The sequence below is a fragment of the Delphinus delphis genome, chromosome 14 (assembly GCF_949987515.2).
Source record: "Delphinus delphis chromosome 14, mDelDel1.2, whole genome shotgun sequence".
NCBI lineage: Eukaryota > Metazoa > Chordata > Mammalia > Artiodactyla > Delphinidae > Delphinus > Delphinus delphis.
The window spans coordinates 13884280-13910755 of record NC_082696.1 but is presented as its reverse complement, the minus strand read 5'-3'; the positions used below and the strand labels follow the sequence as shown (position 1 = coordinate 13910755).

The following is a 26476-nucleotide window of genomic DNA, read 5'->3' as shown; positions in this document are numbered from 1 at the left end:
TTCTATTGATAAGCAAACAAAGTCTCAGAGTTGAGTTACTTTTCCATGGTGACAAATACAGAACAGGAATAAAACCCAGACCTGCCTCAAAATACAGGGACACTTCCACGCTTCTTCAGTTTATTTTCCTTCCTACCTTTTAAACCAGAATCTTCAACCTGAAAATTCTCCACTTTCCTTAATTTTTCTTCAACACTTTACTTTCCTGTGTAAAAGACTTTCAGTCTCTACTCCAAACCAGGACTCAAAGCTCAATGACTTTATATACAGAAACTGTAGAAACAGATCATCAAGGAAACTCAAGATACTTAGAAGGCACATATATTTATTTTTCAGAATGATATTAGGGGAAGATTAGCTCTGGTAGGGAAAATGTTTTGCAGTTAGATATAATTATTCAGTTAGAAATACCATGAATCTAATTTTATAATGCATTTCTTATTTGATTTTAAAAATGAACTTAGCATCTTCTATAGACAGAAATGCTAAGCGTAGTGGAAAGAGGGTACGCAAGTTAGCCATTATAATTACTAGCTATACTCATGCTGCACAACAAAATGTTCAAAATGCAAGTAAATGTAACATCATAAAGTGAAAACAAAATGATTAAATTTTTGCAGATGTTCAAAATAAAATTTTGAGTGAGATATTTACATTTCTTCAAATGTTAGGAAAACAGTGACAAGAAGAGAACAGTAAGCTGTCATCAGAGAAATGTAAATCAAAACCACAATTAGGTATCACCTCACACCTGTCAGAATGGCTATCATCAAAAAAACCACAAATAACAAATGTTGGCAAGGATGTGAAGCAAAGGGAACTGTTGTACACTGCTGGTGGGAATGTAAATTGGTGCAGTCACTGTGGAAAACAGTATGGAGGTTCCTCAAAAAACTAAAAATAAAACTGTCATAAGTTCCAGCAATTCCACTCCTCGGTATATATTTGAAGAAAATAAAAACTCTAATCTGAAAAGATACTTGCACCCCAATGTTCATGGCAGCATTATTTACAGTAGCCAAGATATGGAAGCAACCTAAGTGTCCATCAACAGATGAATGGATAAAGAAGATGTGGTACCTATATACAATGGAATATTACTCAGCCATAAAAAAGAATGAAAAGTTTTCCACTTGCAACAACATGGATAGACTTAGAGGGTATTATGCTTAGTGAAATAAGTCAGACAGAGAAAGACAAATACTGTATGATATCACTTAAACATGGAATCTAAAAGAATAAAACAAACTAGTGAATTAAAAAAAAAAAGAATGAAAGAAACCTACCCAACACCACCAGAAGTCTCTGCAGCTGAGTGTTGGGTTAGAATTTCCTCTCCAAGACTGGCTACTGACTGGAGGAGGCTCTTCTGCTCTGCTAATTCCTGTTCCAATTCCTGCTCAAGGAAAAGGACAAATAAAAACATCTTTGTTACTTTATGATTATTCTCTACAATCACAGCTCTATGTCTAGAAAATTTTCAGAGAACTTTGGTAGTAAGTTTTTAAGTTTGCACATTACACAAAAGGTGTGGTTTAGGTAACTGTTCAGACATGTCTCCAAGTCTTCTGTAACTTTCTTTGGCTTTGATAAAAGATACTCTCTGAATAATCTTGGAAAAAAAAAAAAAAAATCAATGAGAAAAGAAACTTTTGCTGGGCAATGGTGCCCCCAAGTGGTACAAAATGCACTTTCACTTTTCAAAAGTCGATACTGCCTTGTTCTAACTGAAAGAGACCCTTGAGAGCAACAGCTCTCTTCAATTTCCCACTCACTTGATAAATTGGATCATCAATGGCCTCAGTTTTACTTTTTCATTATTTATAATAAATGTCTCTACTCTTTGATAAAATATTTTAATATGCCCTCTCCATAAAGTGAAGATATCAATGAGCAATCCTTCTCAGTCATCACAGCTCATTTGTTTCACCTGGCAGTAACTTGCAATCCTATTTTCTGATGGTATCTACTTGAGAGCTGAAAGCAAATTTCATTTCTTTTAAAAACATGTAACTCAGACATTTACCAATTCCCAGAGGCCTCCCTGAGGTTTTTATTATTTATAATAGAGGCAAGACTAGAAATAGAGGGCAGATTATAATTGAGTTACACTGTTTTAAAACTAAGCACAAGCTCTTCTTTCAGAACCGACTTTAAAATGACCAGTCATTCCAGTGGTCACAAGTAAGTACATGGAAAGGAAACAGCCAGGTTCTGCTTCTGTCCAAAGAGAAGATAAAGGAGCATTCTGTCTTTAGTACAGAAGGAACTTGTCCTTCTAAAACATTTCTCTCAAGGTGTTCGTCTGGTCTATCTGCAGGTGGGAAGGTCAGGAAGTGCGTTACTTTTTGCTGCTGGAGGCTGCTCTGTCGCTGTTGGGTCCACGCGGTCCGAGCTTGAGCCAGCCATTCCTGAACGCCGGGGCTCTGAGTGGCAGCCAGGTCAGCATCGCTCTCCTCCTTCTCTTGGGCTGTCCCCTGCTTTAAACGAGGCAGAAATCAAGAGTCATACTACCCACTGGAAGACCTTAACCAAAACAGAGTGACAGCTCCTTTTTAGCGTGGTCTGAATAATGATACCAAAGTGGCTCCATGTGGACATGAGACCACATTAAAAAAAACGGTAAGACAAAACCCCCCAAATTTATGGCATTTGCAGGAGGGAGATGATTATACTCAGAAACACCTGAGGGGAAAAAACTGTCCTCTAGAGGCTAGGATTTTTAGCTGACTGATGTGGTCACCACATACCATTCTGGAATTTTTTCCATGAGAATATAACTCTAGATCTTATTTCCTTTACTGTCACCACCAGGACTAGACTCCGCTGCCATCTGTTGCCACTCTGGCTTTGACAAAGTATGGCTAAAGGAGAAAGCCAATGTAATTACTTATTACCCGGGCAGGAGTTCATTCTTCCTGCTAGACTGTCCTGACGGAATTTAACAGGCCCTAAAATACGGTGTATCAGAATGGAACTAGTTCTGAATGAGTGCCTTTCTACTCCCATATATTTATACGTCACAGGATAAATTACACCATTTGGGTATGACTCATGTACTAAATACGGATCAGTACCCACTGTGTGTCAGGCACTGTTTTGGGCACTGGGTGGTATTCAGCCCAGAAGCCAGACAAGGGCCCTGCTGGGGAGACAGACAATAAACAAACAAGATACACTGGGATGGTGATAAGAGCTACAAAGAATGTGAAACTAGACAATGGGATGGAAAGTGAAGGGCAAGGGTTTCTTAGGCTGGGGAGGAAGGCGTCTGCAGAGCTGACAATGTGTGTGGAGTGCTGGCAAAGATTGGGGGAGGGGCCTCCAGGCCTAGGGAACCGCTGGAGCAAAGGCCGTAGGGGAAAGAAGCTTAGCATCTCAGAGAGAGCAGAGAGAGGGCAAGCATGGCTGGAGCAAGGGGAGGGGCCGGGGGCAGGCGCAAAGAAAGGGAACAAAGGGAACATTCTTTAGGGTGCTTCCATAGAGGAGTCGTCCTGCGGAGATGCTGCTCCCCCAGCCTCTGGCTCCTCTCTGCCGACTCTGACCACGGAATGGGGTACAGCCACCCCAGCTCAGCCCGCCTGACTGCCCACAAAGACCCTTCTCTTCCTCTTATTTTCAGAACTGTACGCTAACTCTTACAGAGAAATAGATGGGGGCTGTTCCCCCTCTGTCTTACCCAATAGAATCTCATAATTAAACTGTAAAATGTTCCAGATCATCAACCTGGCAACATCTGTATCCGTGCTTGAAGTGCAGTGAAGCAAACAGTGAAACCTATAGGTACTATTTATATTTCATCCTGATTCTGAGCCACCTTAGCTCACAGGTACTCGCTTTCCTTTAAGATGACCCAGCTCCCCAGTGAAAGAAGGCGGTTTAGGTAGAACAACTGGTGTGCCACTGGCCTAAAACATGTTATTTGCATTTCGCAGGACCTTCAGGTGACTAGTGACACCCAGGTCAGTACGTTCCCCGCCCTCCCAGGAGTGCCTCTTCCAGAGAAGCAGTGATCTTCCTGAAGGTGGGAGGTTTGGGGTGGTCCGGCATTCCTCCAGGACTGAAGGCCACACATTTCTGCATAAAGCAGTCTCCCCCATCTGAGAATTCTCCATCTACCCAGATCCTGGCTTTTCCAGGCAAGGAGGAAACAGCAGGTCAAAACGGACCTGTAGAGAATGACCCCAAAGAAGTCAGTGTAACAGGTTGAAAGCTGTCCCTAGTCAAAGCCCCAGTGACAAAACAGTGGCCATGGTCCTGACCTGCGAACTCTCTTTTGTGGGCTCCAGCCACTTCCTCTCTGCTTTGCCCTTCGGTAAAGGTTTGTTTTCAGAGCCCAGCCTGAAGACTCCGTGGCAACTCCTCAGGGCCCCAGCTCACCCTTCTCTGCAGGTAACTATAGTCTGACTGAGAGCTCTGATTTCAAATTCCTCACACTGGAGAAAAATGCCAATTGTACTTGGAAAAACAGCAGTTGAAATCTTAGGTCTTAAGGACAACTTAACCACTTTTACACGCACGGACACATTTCAGATTCTAAGACAAAATCTAAGAAGGGGACTCATATTTGATTAATTGAATCCACAGCTTGAGAAAAAAGGAAATTATGCAGCATCAAAAACAGATGCCTAGTACGCATTTTCTCTGTGGTGAGGTTTGGTTTTTCAGTTAGCCAGTTTTTCTCTGGCTGATTTCATCATTTTGAAACATCAGTCTTGGACCACAGGAAGCAAAAAATGATTAAGAATCGGTTCAAATTCCTTTTCCTTTCCCCTTGGGATACGAAGGCATTGACAGAAGGAATAAAATAATGGTAATTACAGTATCTGAGGTCTGATAACAGTTTTCTGACCTATCTAGGGAATAGCAAATAAGGTGGATTACATAGTCCCACCCAGGTGGGACCCAGAGGGATCCCGCCTCGGTGGGGCTATGTGAGCTGTTTATTGTGGAAATACTAGAAGAGTAACCATTTTTGCCAGGAACATTCCTTGGAACATTAGCGAGGATTGGAGAATGCTTAACATTAAATAAAACACTTGTTTATAAAGCATTTCATTATTTATGTAGGGTGAACTCTGTTCCTTAGATGAATGATAATGTGTGAAAATGATTTAAACTTATTACAAAGAAAGACATCATGTAACTCGAGAGATGTTATTATATGCCTGCGTCATAGAGAGAAGGAAACCATTTTGGGGTGGGGTGGGGAGAACTAACTGGATTATTCACTGATGTGCCTAGAAGTCCAATTAGTTAAAAAGAATGGCCATAAGACATGTGACCATTTTACAGATAACTAGCACTGAGGAATTATGTGCGTATGGTCACACATGATTTAGGAAGGTATTCCAGCTCTCCTGAATTATGCAAACCCAACTTCACTGACGTCCACACTCAATGGAAGTTTTTTTTTCCCCCAGTTAACATTAGTTAAGTTTAGATCAACTCCGTACACCGGGGTAAATAGTCCTTTTCCTGGTAATAATAATGTAAACTGGACTCTATTCCTGCAGTTGGAAAAATAATCTCAACAGCTCCGATTGTATTTAGAAAATCAATATTTTATATCCTGGGAACTCACGAGACGAAAAGATGATGGTATTTATAGATACTTTAAAACAAACAACGACCAATTTCAGTGCAAACAGTGCCACATTTTTCTGTATTTACACTTCACACAGCAGTATCCCCAGGGAAGCTTACACTTGCGGGCAGAGTCAGAACTTTAGTCAATGTGAAGAATCCCTGCGGCCAGGATCTGCTGGGTGTGGGCACCAGGCCTACCAGTCTCAGACCAGGCCTCGGAGCATGTCAGGAGTTTTTCCTCCCAAAGAATGCGCTCTGCAAACAGTTGCTGTTATTATTATACTGAGACTGGAGCACTTCCTGTAAGCGCTACTTGCATGAAAATCCTCAGGATTTTTTTAAAAAGTTAAACACTACTATCATCCCTATTGTACAGATCAGAAAACATCAGTGAGACACATTTTGGGAAGTTCAAGAATCTTGCCCCAGAGTCACCTACTCAGTGACTGGCGGCGCCAGGCGGGGGAGACGTCAGAGCAGCAGTTCTAAAGCGACGGCTCGGGAACCAGGCCTGGCTTCCGATAGGTTTGTTTGGCACACAAATTATTTTAAAATTTTAGAATAAAATGTCAACGTTTTAAAACTGGAAAATTTTAGATATAAATATGCTTTCTCTGGAAGATCTAGCAATGCTGCCTGTAAATTCTGGAGCTGAGTAACAACTGCTTCTTTGACAGGCGACCAGCTTGCCAAGGTCCTGACTGGGTCAGCTTCACTCATTTATATTCCCTTCCCAGGCCCTGAGGCCTTGCAACTGTGCCAGCACCCTTCCTCTCTTTAACCTCTAGATGTGCCTGGGTATTAGGCTGGCCCTTCCCTTCCTACCTGCCTCTAGGCATAGGGCACAACTGGAGACTGATAAATGATAACTATCCCAGACATGAAACCTTGAAGTTCTTCCCTTTGTTTTGGTTTCTTGAAGTTCATTCACACACCAACAATGGGGGGAAAATGAGGGGAAAAAAAAGCATTACGCGTGAGATTGACAATAACTTTTATAAAACTAAGTGAACTGTGGTATACTCTCCCAGCTAGAAAATCCTTCTAGTTTTGTTCAACTTTAATACTTTTAACATTTTACTTTTTGCTTTAATTCATAAAGTCAGACTGTGTATGCATTTTAAAGTATGTGAATTTAACGTGAAAAGTTGCATTTTGTCTTTATTGGCATTTATTTATCTAATAGTGAGTTCAAGTATTTTTTCATACGTTCATTGGCCATTTGTATTTCTTTTCCTTTGAATCACCTCTTCGTATTTTTTGTCTATATTTCTATTAGGTGACCTTTTCTTATTTTTTTATTGATTTACAATAAGATTTCTGGAAATTAAGGGAATTAATTCCTGGTCATGTGAATTGCATAGTTTCTTCCATATTTGTCCATGTCATTTAATTTGGTTAATATTTTCTTGGTCATACAGAACTTTCTCACTTCTATGTAGTAATTTTAAAGAAACTAAAATTCTGGGTTTGGGGAACACTGGCAAAGGTCCTTCCGATCCCAAGATTTTTTTTTTAAATACCCATACATCCAGAACGTTTTAGATTTAGGTTTTACATTAAATCTTTGATCCACCTGTGATGCACTTTTTTCTGTAAAGAGTGGGATAGGGGATCTAGTTTATCATATTTCAAGTGGCTTGCCTATTACTTTATTTATTCATTATAATTTAATTTATTTATTTTTGGCTGTGTTGGGTCTTCGTTGCTGCATGCGGGCTTTCTCTAGTTGTGGCGAGCCGGGGCTACTCTTCGTTGCGGTGTGCGGGCTTCTCACTGCAGTGGCTTCTCTTGTTGCGGAGCACCGGCTCTAGGTACACGGGCTTCATTAGTTGCAGTGCATGGGCTTAATTGCTCTGCGGCATGTGGGATCTTCCCAGGCCAGGGCTTGAACCCGTGTCCTCTGCATTAGCAGGTGGTTTCTTAAACACTGCGCCACCAGGGAAGTCCCCTATTACTTTATTATTATTTACACAGTGAATCGTATTTTAAACAGTGACTTGAAATGCCACCTTAAACATTTATCTAATGCCCTTGTATACTGGGATCTCTTTTGGGAATATTTATTCTAATTTTTTGTTCATCCATTTATTGTGCCAATACTAATTATTGTAATATTGTATTTTAATATATAAGAATATTTAACCCCTCGTAACTCTTTACTGTCAGAATTTTACAGTTTTTTTCAGGTTTATTTTATTCCAGGTAAACCTGGTATCATTTTGTCACATTTCAAATATATACAGTTAGTATTTTAGTTGTGAATAACTTAAATTTATGTTTTAGTAGAGGAAAATTTGACATGTTTAAGATACTGTATTCCTATCTAAAAATAAAGTTTCTCTCTATTTTTTCAGGTATTTTTGGTATCACTCGGGTTTTAAAATGTCGAGATTTCAAATACTTTATGTTTTGTTCATGTTATAAATGGAAAATTATTGTATATTATTTCGCTAACTTTTTATTTATACAGGAAAGTTATGGATTCTCTATTTCATCTTTTTAATAAGCCAGTCTTCTTACTAAATTCTTCCATTGCTTCTAATAGTTTTCTGTTGACTAGGCTTGATGTTCCAGATCATGTAATCATATGATTAGCAAAGAACTGAAAATACGTAGTTTAGTCCAAAAAAATTTATTACACTGAGAAAGCAGAAGCAATCGCAGTGAATGTTCATTAAGCTCCCACTATAATATTTGTGCCATATCCCCTGCCAGCATCTGTACTCAAATACAGATGTTTCCCTCCCTCCTGATACTGGTTCCAAGACCACTCCCTCCCCTTTGATCCCATCTTCTCCCTTCTAACAAGAAGACTGTTGCGGCAATCTCACTTCTTTCTCATCCATTTTTCCTCTACTGAGTTGTTTCCATCTCCCTGTAAACATGTCATTATTCTCTGATCTTAAAATGGAACAAATTTCTCCTAACTTACTTCTTATAGTTTATTCCATTCCTCTGTTCCTCTTTATAGTGAAACTCCTGAGTTTCCTGCACGCTTCCTCTCCAACTCCCTTCTCCATTCTCACTTCCATTTCAGAGGGTTTTTTGCCTCCACTATTTCACTGAAAAGCTGTGGTTGGGGTCACAGAAGACCTGCATGTTGCTAAATCCAGTGGTCAGTTCTCAGTCCTCATTTTAACTCACTTACCCTCAAGTGTCTTCCAGGAACCCAAATCTCACTTTTCTTCCCACCTCACTGGTGTTTCCTTTTTACTCTTTTTGGTGGGCTCCTCCACATTTTCCAAACTTTTCACACTGGAGCATCCCAGCACTTGGTGCTCTTTATCTCTCCTCACACCCTTGGTGAACTCATGGAGTCTCAAGCCTTTGAGGACCATCTAGAGGCTGATGATTCGGTCTAGGTCTGTCTCTTGAATTCCAACCACTGCTTAACGTTGAGTACGCATCTCAAACCTAACCTATCCCTAAGGAAACCATTGACCTAACTAGCCCTCCTTCCCCCAGTTCTGTTCCTCAGAGTTTTCACTTTCCCAATTATCCACAATCTAATAAGTCCTCATCACTTCTAACCTCCTAACTGGTCTCTCAGCTTCCACCCTGATCCCCTACAGCAGTTATAATTTGATCTTGTCACTCCTTTGTCCCCCAACACTCCAATGGCTTCTCAATTCCCCCAGCATAAAAAGCCAAAGCCCATATGATGCCTACAAGGTCCTCTGCACCCTGGGCCCCTGTTACCTGTCTGACCTCTCTCGCCTTGCTCACTCCACTCCAGCCGTTGGGCTTACTGAACAGACCAGGTAGAAGCCCACCTGGGAGCCTTTGCCCTTGCCTCCCCCTGAGCCTGGAACTCTATCCTTCCATGTCCACATGGCTCACTCCTTCAAACGTAACCTGAGGAAGGCTTCCTTGGCCACCCTGTTTAGAACTGCAAATCCGCCCAGCCTTGCCTTTATCTACCCGCCTTATGGGTATTTCACCTATAGCTCTTATCATCTTCTAACTTAGCATATAATAATGCACCTGAATTTTATATTACTATCTGTCTCTCCCAAACATAATTCCTTGAAGATGGAATATATAGATATACAGATACAGATAGATGCTGCCCATGCTCTTTCACTCTATCACATAGAATAGTGGCTGGCACATAGTAGTTTCTCAATAAACTCTTGCTTAATTTTTTTTTTTTTTTTTTTTAATTTTGGCTGGGCTCACGAGATCTTAGTTTCCTGACCAGGGGTTGAACCCAGGCACTCAGCAATGAAAGCACAGAGTCCTAACTACTGGACCACCAGAGAATACCCGCACAGTTGCTTAATTTTTGTGTAAGATAATAATAATTCTAATTTGTATAGATTAAAAAAGAACAAAATCAAAATATTAGACAATAATAGTATGCAAGGTGCATGGGAAGAAATGAGTGAATGTGTTCTAAGTTTCTTGTATAGAGCTGGAAGCAGATTAAGATATTAACTTAGAATTTATTAGGTATGCATGATTAAAAAGTAGAGGAAAAAGACAAAGAAAAGCATTCAACCACTTATAAACAAAGGTTGAAAAGGAGAAAGAAGAATAGAAAGAACAGGACAAAAACAGAAAACAAAAAATAAGAATAAAAGTTCAAACATATCAATAATCACAATACATTTAAATGGACTAAACCTGCCCTTCAGAAGTCAGAGGTTTCCTGACCACATATGTTTAAAACCAACAAAATATAGCTAAATGTTCTTTATAAGAAACAAATTTAAAATATAAGGACCCAGAAAGGGTGAAATCAAAGGAAAATTAAAAGACATATGAGGCAAATAGTACCCAAAAATAGCTCTAGTCATCTAAAACAAAAATCACTATTAGGGAACGTTAAGGTCATCACACGATAGTAAAAAGGTTCAATTCACCTGGAATATACGACAAGTCTGAAGTTGTGGGCACTAAATAAAGAGTCTATCTGAAAAGTAGAATATAGGAGAAATAAAGGAGCAATATAAGAGTGTCATAGGATATCTTCATCCATGACCTATGTTTAAATATTTTTTAAAATGATGTACTTGATAGATTTTGGTAATTATTTTCATTTTCTTTTCTTTTCCTATGCTGCAATTTTCAGGTGTCTGCATTCAAATAATTCTTACAAAACCTATTTGAAAACCTACGCCAGACTGTGCAAAGCAGGTGTGTACATAAGAACGTATCATTCCCCAGCTGTCCCCTTTACGTGTCGCGTGCTCAGAGGCCAGACCGGCCACGTGCAGAGATGCAGCGTCCGTGGCTGCGCCTCACCTGGATGTGCAGCTGCTTGTCGTGCAGCGCTCTCTGCAGCTCCAGGAGGCTCTCCTTGAGGGTTCTCAGCTTCACTGACAGCTGCTCCGCCTCGTCCTTTGTGTGAGCCTTGCCCTCCAGCAGCAGGTTTTCATTGTGGACTGAGAGCTCCGATAAGGTCACCACCTTCTGTTCTATTTCCACCAGCATGTTCTGGAACAACAGAAATAAGGCTGAAATTCACAAAGCCTGCCAGTCTCTGTAAAGACCGTGTCTCACAGCGAAACCCAACACTTTACTAGTCTTTCACCAAAAGATCATGCCTCCAGGTTGGTTTGTTTTTTTTAACCTAGTTTTCTTACAACCTTCAAGAATGGTACGTAGATTCTAAAACTTCTTTGAGCTTCCTAATTTTTCTCTTAAGATTAGATATTACATAATGAAAAACATATGGAAAGCACATTTTATACAGCCAACAGATAAGTAGAAAAGACCGTTCCTTAGTGTTATCCCATTATTATGATTATTTTACTATTTTAGTGTTAGACTGTTATGCTTGTGACTAATAATAGTAAAGACATCACATGATGAGCCCTTTTTGTGTCAATTTGAAGAGGACTCTCTCTTTCAAAACATTTTTCTTTGGGTTGATTTTTTTCCCAGATTGATGCTTTTTTTACTTGATTTTTATTATTTTTGTCTTTTATATAACATATTTTTAACCTCACATTTCTGAAAGTTTTCCTAAGAATTTTACTTTCACTTTCTGTGGCAACTCTCTAGTGCTGCAAGGTTTTCTTCTTCTAAAATGGAGGCTAAATCCAGAAAAGAAGTGAAAATAGTCTCCCCTCTTCCAAAGTACGATTTAAAACAAAAACCAAAAAAAGAAAAATAACTAAAATAATCAAGCAAAACAAATAACCATATTATGTTCTACAAAAACTGTTCTGTTTTTATATTCCTTAACTCTGAACTCTTTGAAATGCACTTTCTAATTTATACTCAATTAGACATTAATAAGAAAAGATATTTTATTTCCCTGTACAAAATAAGAATTACTACCATCCACTTCTAGGACTGAACGTATGATCCTAAAACCTAGAACTAAGTGAGAAAGTGAAATATTTCATGAAGTGGGGCTTAAAGGACGATTTCCTGAGGACTATGTTTGTGGAGCTAATATAGGACTGTCTTCCTGTGCAGGACTGTCTTTTCCATTAGGCACAGCTGACACAGTGCCGAGAGCCCATAACACTTCTGGGGACATAAGAAAATGTCTTAATTTTAGGTTCTTTTAAAATCAGGAAAAAAAAATGAAGATAATAACAATTAATATATAATGATACCACCCCAGGTTATATTAGTCTCTGTACCAAAGCAGTTGTAAAATCAAATATAATTTTTAGTATTTTTACAGAGGAAGAGGCCCATGGAAGCAAAGTACCTAGGGCCCCAAAAGTCATAATGGGGCCCTAATTCCACGTGATAGCCACACTTATAATTATACAACTGGCTTAAATTAGGCTTGAATCAATTGACTGAGGAACTGCTGTGTACCTGTGTGATTCCACATGCTTTGAGTTTTAAAAAATACCATTTCAATACTTTGGAAAAGTCCTGAAATATATTATCTCAACCATGGACTTTATGCATAACTATAAAAATAGAGACATCCGAAAGGGAGAGATGGGCGTAATGACGAAACATAATTTTGAAATGCTAGTGCATGGGTAATTTCGAGTGCTAGAAGGGAATGCTAAAAATACATGTCTCTTCAGAAAAGGAACTTCAGAAAAGATGATAGAAAGAATAGAAAATACTTGCACATGGCTCTCCACTCTCCACCATCAAGGCAGAGATGCTTCGAATACACATAAATGAGTTGTCCAAAGAATTTAAAAATCCAAATTATAATGACATGACAAAAAAATCTCAAATCATAAAAGGGATGACCAGAATGACATACGAAGTATTAAGAAAAGAAGCGGCATTCATAATTAATGGCTTGTGCCTATTTCCTCCGATTCCAAATGGGAGAAATATGAAGTTGTGCATATGGGTATTTAATCTTGCAGATTAGGCCGGGTTTTCTAGAGACTTGCTAGTTAGTTAAATGAAAGCACTTTTAAAACGTACTTCACCCGTGTGTAAAGTCTACTATGCTGATAATCTTTGAAATCCTATGATTGGTACATGGGAGTTTATCATCTATTCTCTATGCTTATATGTGTGCTTGAAGGTTTCCATAATAAAGAGGCAAGAAAATAATCTTACAATAAAAACCTTGATGCCATTACCCCTTACCTTAATTTCTAGAGACCTCACATCGAGGAAGGAAATTCTCTCCTCCAGAAGACAACCTTCCCGTGTTCAATCTGTCTGCCTATAACTGACAATTTTGCCAAGTTTTCCACATAATGTTTCTGAATTAGAACCAAAATTGCAACAGGCCACCTAGAGACAGCTCCTGTTGTGTTTATCCACAGTCCGATTCACTGATACTCATTCTTCTCGTTGGGTACTTACATTCCTCATTAGCCACCCAAATAGATACCATACGTGTTTTGGCATCTATAGTCTTTAAGAATGGTCCTTCAGGAAGCTGAAAATGTTCTAAAGAGTAGATACTCTTGGTAAAATTTTTCAAAAGATGAAGTCCAAGCCTGGATTTCATTTAAGCTTTAATAAGGTATTGTTTTTCTACTCTCTAAATGTATAAAGTATACGGGCTGTGAAAACTCATACAACCATACCAAGCTTTGTTACCATTATGTCTTCTGTAGTTAAAAAATGCGCCTTGTGACGTTGGCATATTCCCTCAAGAACATTTTTGTACCTGGCAGTCCACCAGCTGGGCCTCCATGTCCATGGGCTCCTTGGGTGACCCCAGCGCAACGTCTAGAGTGGCCTTAGTGCTCGAGAGCCAGTGGTCCAGCTCATCGGCTTCACAGCGGTACCTCTGCAGGGCCTGCTCCTGTCTCTGTTCCTCCAGCTGATCATTGAACTTCTCCTAATGAATTAAGCAGAATGGAACCTAAATCACTCGAAGGTAAAATCATCAGGATTCAACACAGTACAGCAACGGTTCTCAGGCCTGAGTGCACATCAGAATCACCTGTGAAACTTAAAAAAAGAATGAAACAACCCATGTTTAGGCCACATCACAGACTAGTAAATGAGAATTTGGGAAGGTGAGCCTCAAGATTAGTATTTTATAAAAACTCCTACAATGATTCTTTTTTTTTAATTAATTAATTAATTTATATTTTTGGCTGCACTGGGTCCACGTTGCTGTGCCTGGGCTTTCTCTAGTTGCAGCGAGCGGGGGCTACTCTTCGTTGTGGCTCACGGGCTTCTCATTGCGGTGGCTTCTCTTTGTTGTGGAGCACGGGCTCTAGGCACGCAGGCTTCAGTAGTTGTAGCACGCGGGCTCACTAGTTGTGGTTCGCGGGCTCTAGAGCGCAGGCTCAGTAGTTGTGGCACACGGGCTTAGTTGCTCCGTGGCATGTGGGATCTTCCTGGACCAGGGCTCGAACCCGCGTCCCCTGCATTGGCAGGTGGATTCTTAACCACTGCACCACCAGGGAAGTCCCTAAAAACTCCTACAATGATTCTAATGTGTGCCTAGAGTTAAACGTTCTTAAATAATACATCTACAGGACAAGGCAGATAATATGAATGATAGAAACTGGTCAAGGATTAGAACAAAGCAATGGCGTAAGACAGTAGGTAACTTGACTTCAATGTCTGGGAAACTGTAGAGTAGTGGGGTCTATGGAAAACTGAAGAACATATCTGGTCCACCTAAAAGGGCAGCACCATGTAGTTTCAGGTAACTGATCCCCTACAGGAAAGGGTGGTCCAGTGTTATTAGTTTCTTGAGCAAAGGCAAAAAGTCAAAAATTTTGGTTAGATCTCTAAGGATGTTTTAATGATGGCAAATAATTCATTTTTTAAAAAAAATCCAGGCCAATCACTTTATTTCAGAATTCCATGACGGTTTCATAGAGTGACTGGGGACAGTATTAATGAATTAAGAAGTTAATCCTTAAGATACTCTAAGTACTTTACTTTAAAAATTATTTTATTAGTAATCTATTATTATGTTTTTAATTAAAATTTTTATTGAATTGTTTAAAAGAGAGATTAAATAGAGCAGACACGTTGATTCAAAATTTCTCCAAAACCAGAAAATATATGAATACCTAGTCTGACTAATTTTATAACAGGTAAAACTAGAAACAGCCTACATACCCAACAATAGGGGGATGGTTAATTGAATTATGGTATAATCAGCAGCTAAATAAAATAAGTGTATATAATAAATGATTATTTGCCAGAGAAGCTGCTAGACCCTAGAGATACAAGGACACAGACACTTTAAATTGTAGGATCAACAATATGAACATCGTATACGTTTAGGGCCAGGAATGATAAGAGAAAAACAACAACAAAGAAGGAAAATAACTTATTTTTAACACATCTGCTACTGTGACTAAAATTTACCTCTCTATTAAATAATATTAAAGTTAAGTAACATGAGAACCAGAACTGCAAGAATATTTTCATGAATTAATGTGCTTGAATTGGCTAACAGTGACTAAGGATTTATTCTTCACAGTACTGGTAACACTATTCATAAAAATGCTCTTATTTAAACACAGCACACTATCGTGCAAACCTTCTGTAATTACTCCTCATAAGACTCATGTCTACCAAGTATCAGCTTTCCACAGTCTCAGTTTTGCATGCTTGAAATGACTCAGAAAGGGGTGAAAAGACACATTCATGGCTCCACACTGACTCAGGGCTCTATTCAGGAGGCCCTCCTGGACACGCAATACCAGCTTCTGCTGAGTGGGAAACAATAAACATGTCGATCATGTAAGTAGCCCAACATACTTGTCAGCATAACCCTAAGAGTTAATCTGGACCTGAGGGGCACCTTCAGAATGGCTTGTTACCTCCAAAAGCTGTCGTTTCCCTGATGCCTTCATCTTGATGGTGGACATTCGCTCCGCTAAGACAGCGAGCGTGGACTGCAAGGGCAGCTGCTCCGAAGGGTCGGACTCTGGGGGGTCAGACACCAGCTCCTCCGCGAGGGCTGACTGCAGCTCACTGATTTCCTCTTGAAGCATGAGAATCTCATCCATCAGTGCCTGCGGGGAAGACTGTGGAATCATACTCGTGTATGTATTTTTTCGCACTGAGGAATCGTGGCACTAGCTGAGTCCCATGTGGTTCGATACTGTGAAGACACTTCATTTGGAAGTCGTTTAACCAACAAACAGGGGACCTACTAACCTAAGTTTCTAAATGACAGTACCAGACTGAATGTCAGGAAATTTCTGATTTTAAGACCATTTGTATTGGTAACTTAAATGAATTTGGACTAGTTAATTAATCTTTCTGGTTTCCAACAGGCACATCTGTAATCCGACGGGGGTATGCTCAATGATGTTTGAGTCTCCAATTCTATGTTGAAAATAAAATTCATCATTTTTTTCCTCAACATGATTCTTCCCACTCTAAACTTCCCTGAGTCTGAAACAGCACTGCATTTTAATCACAAACTCACAAACTTTTCCTATACAAGACAGGAAAAATCTGTCACCTGTTTCTATGCTGTTACCCTCTCCTTATTTTTCTCCTCTCCCCAACTCTAAAATTTGAAGTTTCTCAGGGCTAGTTTCCAGGCCCCTTTTCTCTCTTCACAAGCTCTCCCAGGCGATGTCCATTGCCAAGGCTTTAAACCCTTCCTAATGTGGAACACTTAGTAGGAGAATAAAACTTGCCACCCCAAAACGTCTCTGGCATGCAGGTTATTTTGAGCTGAAAACAATCAAGGTCCAAAAGACTCAAGAAAAAACTCTGACCTTCCCTCTAACTACCTCAAGAATCTAGAAAGGGGACCTATTACAGGAATAGAGCTACCATCGAGATATCTGCAAAGAATAGGGCTGGGTGTGGTGAGGGAAACTCTTAAGAGATCGGAGTACACTCAGTGTCCCACTGTCTCTGAATGGCCCAATTAATATTTGTTTACCAAACATTTGCTTTTCCATCTTTATGTGAGTTGCCTTCCTCCTCTTTTAAGTCTCAAACCACTACCCCCAACATCCTCCTGTGTCTTTAGCTGAAGATAGTATTTAAGGCGAGAGTTTCAACCATTTCGGCAAGTTACTCAGTTTTCCTGGGTCTCTCCCACGTTTACGTGTTATTAAACTTTTATTTGATTTTCTCTGGTTAATCTGTCTCATGTCAATTGAATTCTTAGACCAGCCAGAAGAACCTAGAAGAGTAGAGGAAAATTTCTGCCTCCCTGACACTTATAAAGGTATATCTCTAACCCAGATATCTGTCCTAAGTTTCAGGCTTGTATATTCAACTTACATATTTCACGGTGTCCCCATCTTATCATGTAAAAGCCTGCTTCTTCCTCTGTTGTCCCCATCTCAGTAAAAGGTAACACCCTTCTCATTGCTGAAGCTTGAGACCTAGGAGTCATTCACACCTCCTGTCACCATATCCAGCATCAAATCCAACTGCTTTCACCTCCAAAACGTATCTCGTGTCTCCTCTGCTCCCACCTATGTCACGCAAACTCCTTATCTGAATTGCTCTCATGGTCTACATTCTTGTCTCTCCAAACCCCTCTTCACAGAGTAATTAGAGTGATCTTTTAAAAAGGTAAATCAGATCCTCTCAGTCCCCTGTTTTAAAATACTTAGTGGCTTCTGGCCTGTAAAATAAAATCCAAACTCCTTACTGTAGTCGCGCGGTCTCACCCCCGCCTGCCCCTTGTACCACACTCCCTTCTGGCTTACTACACTCCAGCCTTCTTCAGTTACTCCAGGACCCTCAGCACTTTCTGCCTCAGGGCCTTTGCACATGGTGTTCCCTCAAGCTCTGGAATGCTCTTCTTCCTCTCTGTGAGATGGTTCTCTTCATCCCTGGAGCCTTAGGTTAACTGTCACATCTTCAGAGAGGCCTTTCCTGACCGCTGACTCTAAAAAGAAATCTCTGTTGTTCTCTTTTACCAGCGCCCTACTTCCTGCTTAACAGCTATCACAATTATACACTGTTGGTATTTCTCATTTTTTGTATTTTATGATTTGCTCTTTAGCTGGAATCTTTGACAGGAGGAATTCTTTTTTGGGATTTGAATGATGTGTTAGAAAAACAGGCCCTACCGCTACAGGAGGGGCAATCATGACTCCAAGTAAAGAGTCACTGCTTTTATAGTTGCCAATATTTCACAGTTTTCAATATACCCCTACTTGCATAATTCCCACCTATTCCATAGGACTGTAGGCTGCGCTGTAAGCCCAGTGCCTCCTCAGAATGGGCTCTTAATAGATATAAAACAACAAAAATGCTCTTCTTTCCCTAATATCAGTTGTCATCCTGTCCAACTGCTGTTTAAGTAAACTATTATATTGAAATCATTATATACATCTAGAAAAGTGCAGACTGTAAGTGTACAGTTCTATGAATTTTCACAAACCGCACATACCTGGGCTCCTGGCACCCAGATCAAGAAACAGAACATTCCCAGGACTCCGCAAGCCCCCTGGACTGCATCCCTTTCTTTCCAGAGATCACCATGGTGCTGGCTTGCAAATGTCATAGATCACTGCTGCCTGTTTTTGAGCTCTACAGAAATGGAATCATTCCTGATGTACTGTTCTGTGTCTGGCTTCTTTCACTCCCTCCAAGACTGTGACTGTTGCATGTAAAAAGAGCTGACCCTTTTTATCGCTGCATTGTATTCCACTGTCACCTGGTTTGTGGGTCTTGTCCATTTAAGCCTTTCTAGTAGGTTCATAGTGGTATCTCATTGCAGCTTTAATTTGCATTTCCCTGACGGTTGATTAGACCAAAGCACTTTTCCCTATGCTGTTTTGGCCACGTGGAGATCGTCTTTTGTGACCACCTGCTAAAAATCTTTAGCCCATTTTCTATTGGAGTCTTTCCTTTTCTTATTGATGCATGGACTTGTGTATATATTCAGGATAGGAATGCCTGTGTTTCTTTTAGTTCTGTGTATTGCAAATATCTGCTCCCATTTTGTGACGTGTCTGTCCCTTAACGGGTAGAAGCTTCTTTAATGATGTCTTTTGATAAAAAGAAGCTCTTCATTTTATTGTAGTCTAATATATCAGTATTTTGATTCACTGGAAAAGTTAGGGCCTTTGCTGTCCTATTTAAGAGATCTTTGCCTACCGTAATGTTATGAATATATTCTCACATGTTACCTTCTAGAAGAGTGCTATTCAAAGTGTGGTCCATTCAATGGCGTCATGAACTGGTTTGTCTCTAGTTCATGATAAGAGAAAGATATTGCAAGTAAACATTAAGAAATGTTATAGCAACTTGACGTTGACACAATATCCAACCACTATTTTATTTTATTTTACTAAAATGTTGAGTTAGAAATTTAAAAATTAAAAAAAAAAAGATTATACACTACAGATACTTTGAGAAGCACTGTTTCAAAACATTTTGTTTTTTATCTTCACATTTCGATCTACAATCCACCTAAACTTAATTACCGTGTCCAGGGTAAGTAGGGGTCAAAATTCTTTTTTTTTCCTTCTTATTGACCCTGTACTATTTAGTGAAAAGATGATTTTTCATCCACGGTTGTGCAGTACAGTTCTTGACATAAGCGCAGTGTCCGTGTGGGTGGGAGGGTGCTTCTGCTTCGCATTCTGCACCATTGACCCATTTGGCGTCTGTGCCAACACCAGGGTCTCGTAACTGCTATAGCTTTATAAATCTCACTCTCTGAAAGGATTCACATCCTTCAATGTTATTCATCTTCCTCAAGGTTGTCTTGGCTATTCCTGACTCTTTCCATTTTCAATACATGTTTTTTAGTACATTTGCAATATGGTTTGGAATTATCTTATCAATCTCCACCAAAGAGCTTGCTGGGATATTGGAATGTAATTGTAACGAATGTACAGACCGTTATTGTTTGTTATACATTCAAAATGGTTTCGGTCCAGTAAAGTATTTTCTCCTACTTTATCATCGTTTTTGGTACTTGATTGCCAAAAATATAAAATTCATATTAGGTGGTCTGTTTTGAGGGCTTCTCCATAACTAGACTGACCTTATTGTATCTTGTTTTGCACTGATGCTCTGTATAAGCAAGAAGAGCCCCTCACTACTTCACACCACGTTCATTCTCATTCCTCCTCTGTGCCTTTCCTCACACATTTACGTTTATCGTGTCTCCCATCCACTCCTCCTACCATTCCACATTTTCAAAATCCATGTCTCCCAAAAGACCTGTTAGAGTCTCCTTGATCTTCCCACCACTGTAACCCATAATCACATTGCTGGGTTTTGTATAATATGTTGGTAATTCATCTACCCCTAAATCATATGTTAAAGAATAAGTGTCTATTTCAGCTGTGCACATAGTAGGTGCTCAACACATCTAGTTGAACTCATTCTAATTCATAATAGACAAAACAGTTATCTACGGGCTTCCCTGGTGGCGCAGTGGTTGAGAGTCCGCCTGCCGATGCAGGGGACACGGGTTCGTGCCCCGGTCCGGGAAGATCCCACGTGCCGCGGAGCGGCTGGGCCCGTGAGCCATGGCCACTGAGCCTGCGCGTCCGGAGCCTGTGCTCCGCAACGGGAGAGGCCACAACAGTCAGAGGCCCGCGTACCGCAAAAAAATCCAAAAACAAAACAAAACAAAAAAAACCCAGTTATCTTAATCATGAAGCAACCAGGAAAAAAAAAAGTCTTCCTCATTCATTTAATCTCCGTGGATTTGACCAACCAGGCATACAGTGAAGTGAACAACTTCCATTTCAGACTCACAATGTCTAAAACAGCTCTCTGAATGTTCTTCAGTAAGTGATGATGGAATTAGGAATCCTACAACTGTTAGTTTCCATTCTGTTAGAGTCAAGCCTCCCTAGTCACGCTTCAGTTTACTCTCAGGGGAGAGTGGATATTTTTGGAAGGTTGCTATAGTTTTTAACTTCAAGATCCAGCAGCCAAACTTACTGGGGGATGGGGTTTTCTTTTGCAGTGATGTAAATGTTTTGAAACCAGATTGGGAGGGTGATTGTATGACGTTGTGAAAGTACTAAAAGCCACTGAACTGTACACTTTAAAATGGTTAATTTCATGGGATGCGAATTTCACTTCCATCTAAAAAAACAAAAGGATCCAGCAGTTAAATATGTCTTCGCCCAATAACTGTCTCAGCTGGTGGCCAGATGTTTCCCTCCAACATCTGCCTCAAAACTAAGGAGAGGAGATGAAATGTTGTTTCTCTTTGCGCTTCCGACTTGTGTTTACAAGGAGGGCATGTGTATGACCAGTTTGTGGTTTAGAGAGATTCCTTGAGCTTTTCTAAAATGACTCACTCTGGGGAGAACATGATTCAACACCCAAGGTGAACATGAATTTCACTGTGACTTTCAGAACTATCTACATCAGAGTTCATCTCAAACTTTGAGCTGTTATTTATATTAAAGAAACAGAACCGAAATAACCTCAGAGCTCTGCCTACTAACCATCGCTGAGTTGGTGTGGCAAAGACAACACATGCCCAGGAGGCATTAGCTGCCCGTGATAATGAAGGTCCCCATCAGAGGGCTCACCACCCGGAACAGCAGCCACAAGTCAGCTTATGAACTGCATTGATGTCTTAAAATTAAACTTCTGGTTCAATTTAAAGAGGGTAACAGGAAAGGCACAGCACTCCACCCCAATTCAGCAGCTTTAGACAAGTGTTCGGAGGAAAAATGTAGGAATTAGAGTAGCTCTCTAAAGAAACATTAGTACTTCCAAGAGAGTGTTAGGAAAAAATTAGCAATTGAAGTATTTTTTATTAATTTTTAGAAAATACTAAAAGCATACTGGACTTTCTCACCCACATTACACTGGAATTTAGAAAGAGTAGTTCTATCGTATTGCTTGAAATTTTTAAAGTATCATTCCAGAAGCCAAGAACCAATTTAGATATTGTGATACCGTTAGTCTTCCATGGGGGCAGCGCTGTCCCAGAATTCATAGAATTTAGGTACAGACAGCAAAAGTAGGTCAGATGGAAAATGTTAGATTTGTGATGATACAAGAAATTGTACATTATTTATATTTCTTTCCCTCTCATTAGAGCATTAATATAATTGTTAAAAGCTCCAATGATGGGTAATCATTGAATTAGCTATACCCCCTCATTGCTATAATTGTTAGCACTACCACTCTCAATTTAGAATGGGACAAAAGTCATGTGCTTGGGCTTAATTACAAGAAAAGTCACAGGTTCATTTCTAATTCATAACAGTTAGCTTTAATGTGCAATTTTGAGTTTTCTCCATTACATCCCTTGAATAAAATAATACTTTTGCTCTACATTCAGTTTGTGTTTTCATACTAATACCTGAGAGGCAGGGTGATGCTGGTAATTGGGAGCTAATTTGCATTTTAATTAGGAACTCTGGAAGGTCAAGGCAGACCGCCAGGATCCTGCTTTCATACAGGTCCTAAATCCTGTGGGACCTGCTGAAGGCTCTTTGGGAGCTGTGGTCTGTCACCTGGGACACAAGAATGATCAGCCTTGAACAAAAGCAGAGGTGACTGGAAAGTACCCGAAAGTACCCAAAAGCAGAGAGAGTCAAATTCTGTAAACCCTCTCCTGGAATGCTGGCTTCTGATAATCTAAGTCTGTGACACTCAAATTCACTTTAATCCAGCCTTTGGATAGTTTATGCCAAATCCTTTTTGGTTGCTTAAAAGAAGCTGTAGTCAAATATATGGAAGTTCTCCTGCCCTTCCAGGTACAGTGAAGAGTTGGGGAGGGTGTTAGTCAGACAGAGCCCCAGGAGGCCCCTTCAGGTGACAGTGAGGTGGCTGTTGACAGTTAGAAAACTGGAGTACCAGTTAGAGAGGACTGTGGAGCTGCGGGGACACTGCATGGTAGTAGAGACCTAAGTCCCTGACTGTCCTCGTGATTGTCTTAATCCAAGTAAACAAAGGTTAATTTTAACTTTATATTTTCACTGCACCCTCCCCAAACCAGATGGACTATGGGTGACTTTAGGATAGCAGAAAGACCCACAGAAGGTCGTTTTCCCAAAATAAGGCCTATAAATGGGTGCTCTACACTCTGATTTCTATCTTAAGAAGTTACAAGAGTGTCAGGAACCTGAAACCACTGTTTCTCAACATGCTGTCTCTAGATGAAATATTCTCATTTTTGTGTGATACTGCAAGGTCCTTTATTGTAAAATAGTACAATTTTACCTTAGACTACACATCCGAACAAGCAATGTATTCCAAGGTTATCCTGGGTTCCAAAACTACAGAGATGTTAAGTAGAAGAAAGATAAAGTACAGAGTTTCACTCTTAACGCTGGTAAATTACCCAGTATTTGATAACTACATAATTGCATCATGCTTTCATAGCTCTTAATCTTTCTTTCTTTTCCTCTTATCTTTCTTTTCCTCTGCCTTTGATAGGGTTGTCACATGCTCCCGAGTCCTGGCCGCAGCAGCGTTTTCCTGTATCACGGTGGCTGAATATGTAGGTGACTGCACGCCTCAGTACCCAGACCCAGTTACACCCGATTACGCGTTAAGAGTTCACCCGATAATGTTGCTAAAGCAGTAACCAGATTTAAGCTATGCACTTTCTTAGCGTGCATTTTAAGTTGATGCATTTTTAACAATATCTGTCTGAGTTAGGTTAACGTAATCATCTCTGTTTCTCACCTAACGCTGAAGCACTGTCCAGTGTCCCTTTTAAAGCATGATTCAAGTCTGGGAAAACCACAAGATTACAACTTGGAATCCCTTATTCTTCAGCTGCTTCTTGGCCTACTGGAGTCTGAGAGTTATTCTCTTCAGTGATAACAGGGAGGTGCTGGGCACACGCTGGCTAAGTTTCTTCAAACAACAATACCCCGAGAAGGTAGATGTGGGGTACACTTTATTCTTACAACAATGGTTCAAAACGAAATAAAAATAATGTGGCAACTAAAAGGAAATGCAGTTTGTGTAATAAAAGTTAGAAAGCAACGTCAAGGTCTCAATAGCCTTCTTTTCCTCTTGTAGACCCTCCCTGAAGCAGTGATGGAAACAACCACCACTTGGATTGGGATCTTGTTTACTCTGTAACAAGGGATACAGTAAAAAACGTGTCAGCCTGCTGTCTTATACACACGCTTGGCCAGCCGGTCGTCAGTAAGAGTGCACCTATGTGATCATGCAGGAAACTGAAGTCATCGCTATTCTTACCTGGTGTTCGGCCATCTGGCTCTCGGTACTCCTGCCGTGCTCCGGACTTTCACTGAGTTTCATCTCGATGGCCTCCATTTTCGTGGAGACGGACTGGAGGCAGTCCTGGTACTTCTGTTGGCGTTCCAACGCTTCGTAGAGTGTGCGCTGCTTTTCGCTGATCTAAAGAAGAAAAAGGATATTACCAAATACTCCCCAGCCCCTTATCTTCTAGATTATGACATGTCTTTCCTCACCGCTTTACCTCTGTGACCCAACAAAGGGTGTTCAACTGTATATGGGATGTGTACACATTATGCATGTATTTCATAAGACAATCGCTAAGATAATCAGTGTTTGGTGGGCTAAACAATTCCACATTTCGAAGACTTACCACATTCTTTAAGGTTTCCCAAGAGCGTTGTAAATCATCCAGTTTAGCAGTAGCAGACGGCTCCAGACCTGGTTCACAGAGCTCTTGGGGTGGCAGGGTGCTGGGGGGAATCCTGGAGGCATCCGTCTGCAACGACTCAGCAGACAAGGCTTGGTAATAAGCGATGTCCTATGGGTGCAAAGCACGGCGTTGGATGCAAGAGGAAAACAAGGTTTAGGTCAGGACGCTCTGGGTACTGTTTGTCATGTGGAGGAAAGGTTTAGGATTCACACCCATCCCCCAGGGCTACCAACTATCAAAGTTAGTAAACTCCTGTAACAAGAAGGTCATATCAAAGCACTCTGTAGTTGCTTTAGAATTTTTTAGAATTGGTAAAAAAAATTTACCAATATTTCAAGTTGCCAAAACTCATTCCTCTTTTATATCTGGTAAAATGGAAATATTGGGTTGGCCAAAAAGTTCGTTCGGGTTGTTCCACAACGTGGAATACATGTTTAAGTGGTATACATATTTAAAGACTGATTCACCAGCAAAAAAGGAGAATCTAAATGATCTACTTCCTAAAATGTTGCTTAATGTGTTGATCAAAGTTTTGAATAATTTTTTAAAACCCTTGATTTAAATATATTTAAGTCTGTAGAAAGTCTTTTTTCAGATATAGCCAGATCTTTAATATTTGTGAGTTCATTATTCATTAATTAATTTAAATATGTTAATAAGGGAAAATGTAATGGGGAGGTTAAAACTACTCTAAGAAACAAATAATAGAGAGGTTTACTCCTATTCGATTCCTGGAAGTACACAAGAAATAAAGTGAATACTGAAAAATGAAGCTTTTGAATTTTCTTATTTCTTGGATAATAAATAATATTACATATTTTATTAGTATTGATACTGGCATTACTATCTCAAGATACATAATTCATGTGTTTTTAATTGTTTTTATGGTTGTTTTATGGTTAATTGTTTTTATGTTTTAATTTATGGTTGTTTATCTGTATATTTATAGAAACTGAACTGGGACGTAATGTTTATATTCTGGAAATTGCTATAATAAAGTTCACTACTTTTGCAGTTGCACTGTTTAAGATCAAAATCTGAGCCTTATTGATAATAATGTCTTGGTAAAAAGTATTGACGAGAGGGGCTTCCCTGGTGGCGCAGTGGTTGAGAGTCCGCCTGCTGATGCAGGGGAAGCGGGTTCGTGCCCCAGTCCGGGAAGATCCCACATGCCGCGGAGCGGCTGGACCCGTGAGCCATGGCCGCTGAGCCTGCGCATCCGGAGCCTGTGCTCCGCAACGGGACAGGCCGCAACAGTGAGAGCCCCGCGTACCGCAAAAAAAAAAAGTATTGATGAAAGCCCCAGACACCTGGGAAACCAAGGAAACAGCAGGAAGGAGCTTGGTGTCTTGGGAGTCTGTACCAGGGCAGGAGCAGGGTGGTGGAATACAACAGAATGAGTTCAGACGGGAGTCTGCCACTGGAGGCGTCAGGACACCTGAGACCTCAGGTGAAATTCTCCTCCCAAGCAGCTACAGAATTGGAGCAAGTCACTCACATCTCATGCATGGGTTCCCTCATCTGCATAACACTGGGTGGTTTTGCGATTAAATACAGTGATGTTTGAGTGGCCATGAGACCTTCTACCCATTTTGTTGCTGTTGCTGAGGCTTCTAGGTAAGTCCCAGCATTTATTGATGACGTTGAAGCATGGAGACTGGTTCCTTTTCATTCCTAACCCTGTCACTCATCTTGAGTAGATCATCTTGGTATTTTCAAGTCCTTGACAGCCTTATATCCATTCATCCTCACCCACTTCCACTCCTTGAACATGATAGGCTGTCATCACTGACTGGATTCACCCCAAGTGTATTTCTGACTGTGTTTAAGTTATGTAAACCCTTCTCTTGCCAACTGCTGTGTTTCCTTTGCCCCTTGAACCTCTGCTTCAGCCACTTGGAAAACCCCACCCATGACTCAGTGCAACTTTTCCTTCCAGTATGCACACGCACG

General features: G+C 40.3%; 1 protein-coding gene across 17 annotated transcripts in view; it reads right to left on the bottom strand.

The window, feature by feature from the left end:
• The window catches only part of SYNE1 (spectrin repeat containing nuclear envelope protein 1), a 464275-nt gene that overhangs the window by 139688 nt on the left and 298111 nt on the right, over positions 1 to 26476 (bottom strand). For 11 of the 17 annotated variants that reach the window (XM_060029753.1, XM_060029751.1, XM_060029760.1 and 8 more), the window contains 7 exons: positions 24464 to 24631; positions 24091 to 24252; positions 15783 to 15989; positions 13655 to 13828; positions 10840 to 11031; positions 2346 to 2480; positions 1287 to 1396 (listed from right to left, as the gene is read on the bottom strand). In XM_060029753.1, coding sequence (XP_059885736.1) covers positions 1287 to 1396; positions 2346 to 2480; positions 10840 to 11031; positions 13655 to 13828; positions 15783 to 15989; positions 24091 to 24252; positions 24464 to 24631 — 1148 coding nt within the window. Of the gene's footprint in view, positions 1 to 1286; positions 1397 to 2345; positions 2481 to 10839; positions 11032 to 13654; positions 13829 to 15782; positions 15990 to 24090; positions 24253 to 24463; positions 24632 to 26476 lie in introns of those variants that run through there. The other 6 variants (XM_060029758.1, XM_060029761.1, XM_060029756.1 and 3 more) reach the window with 5 other exon arrangements.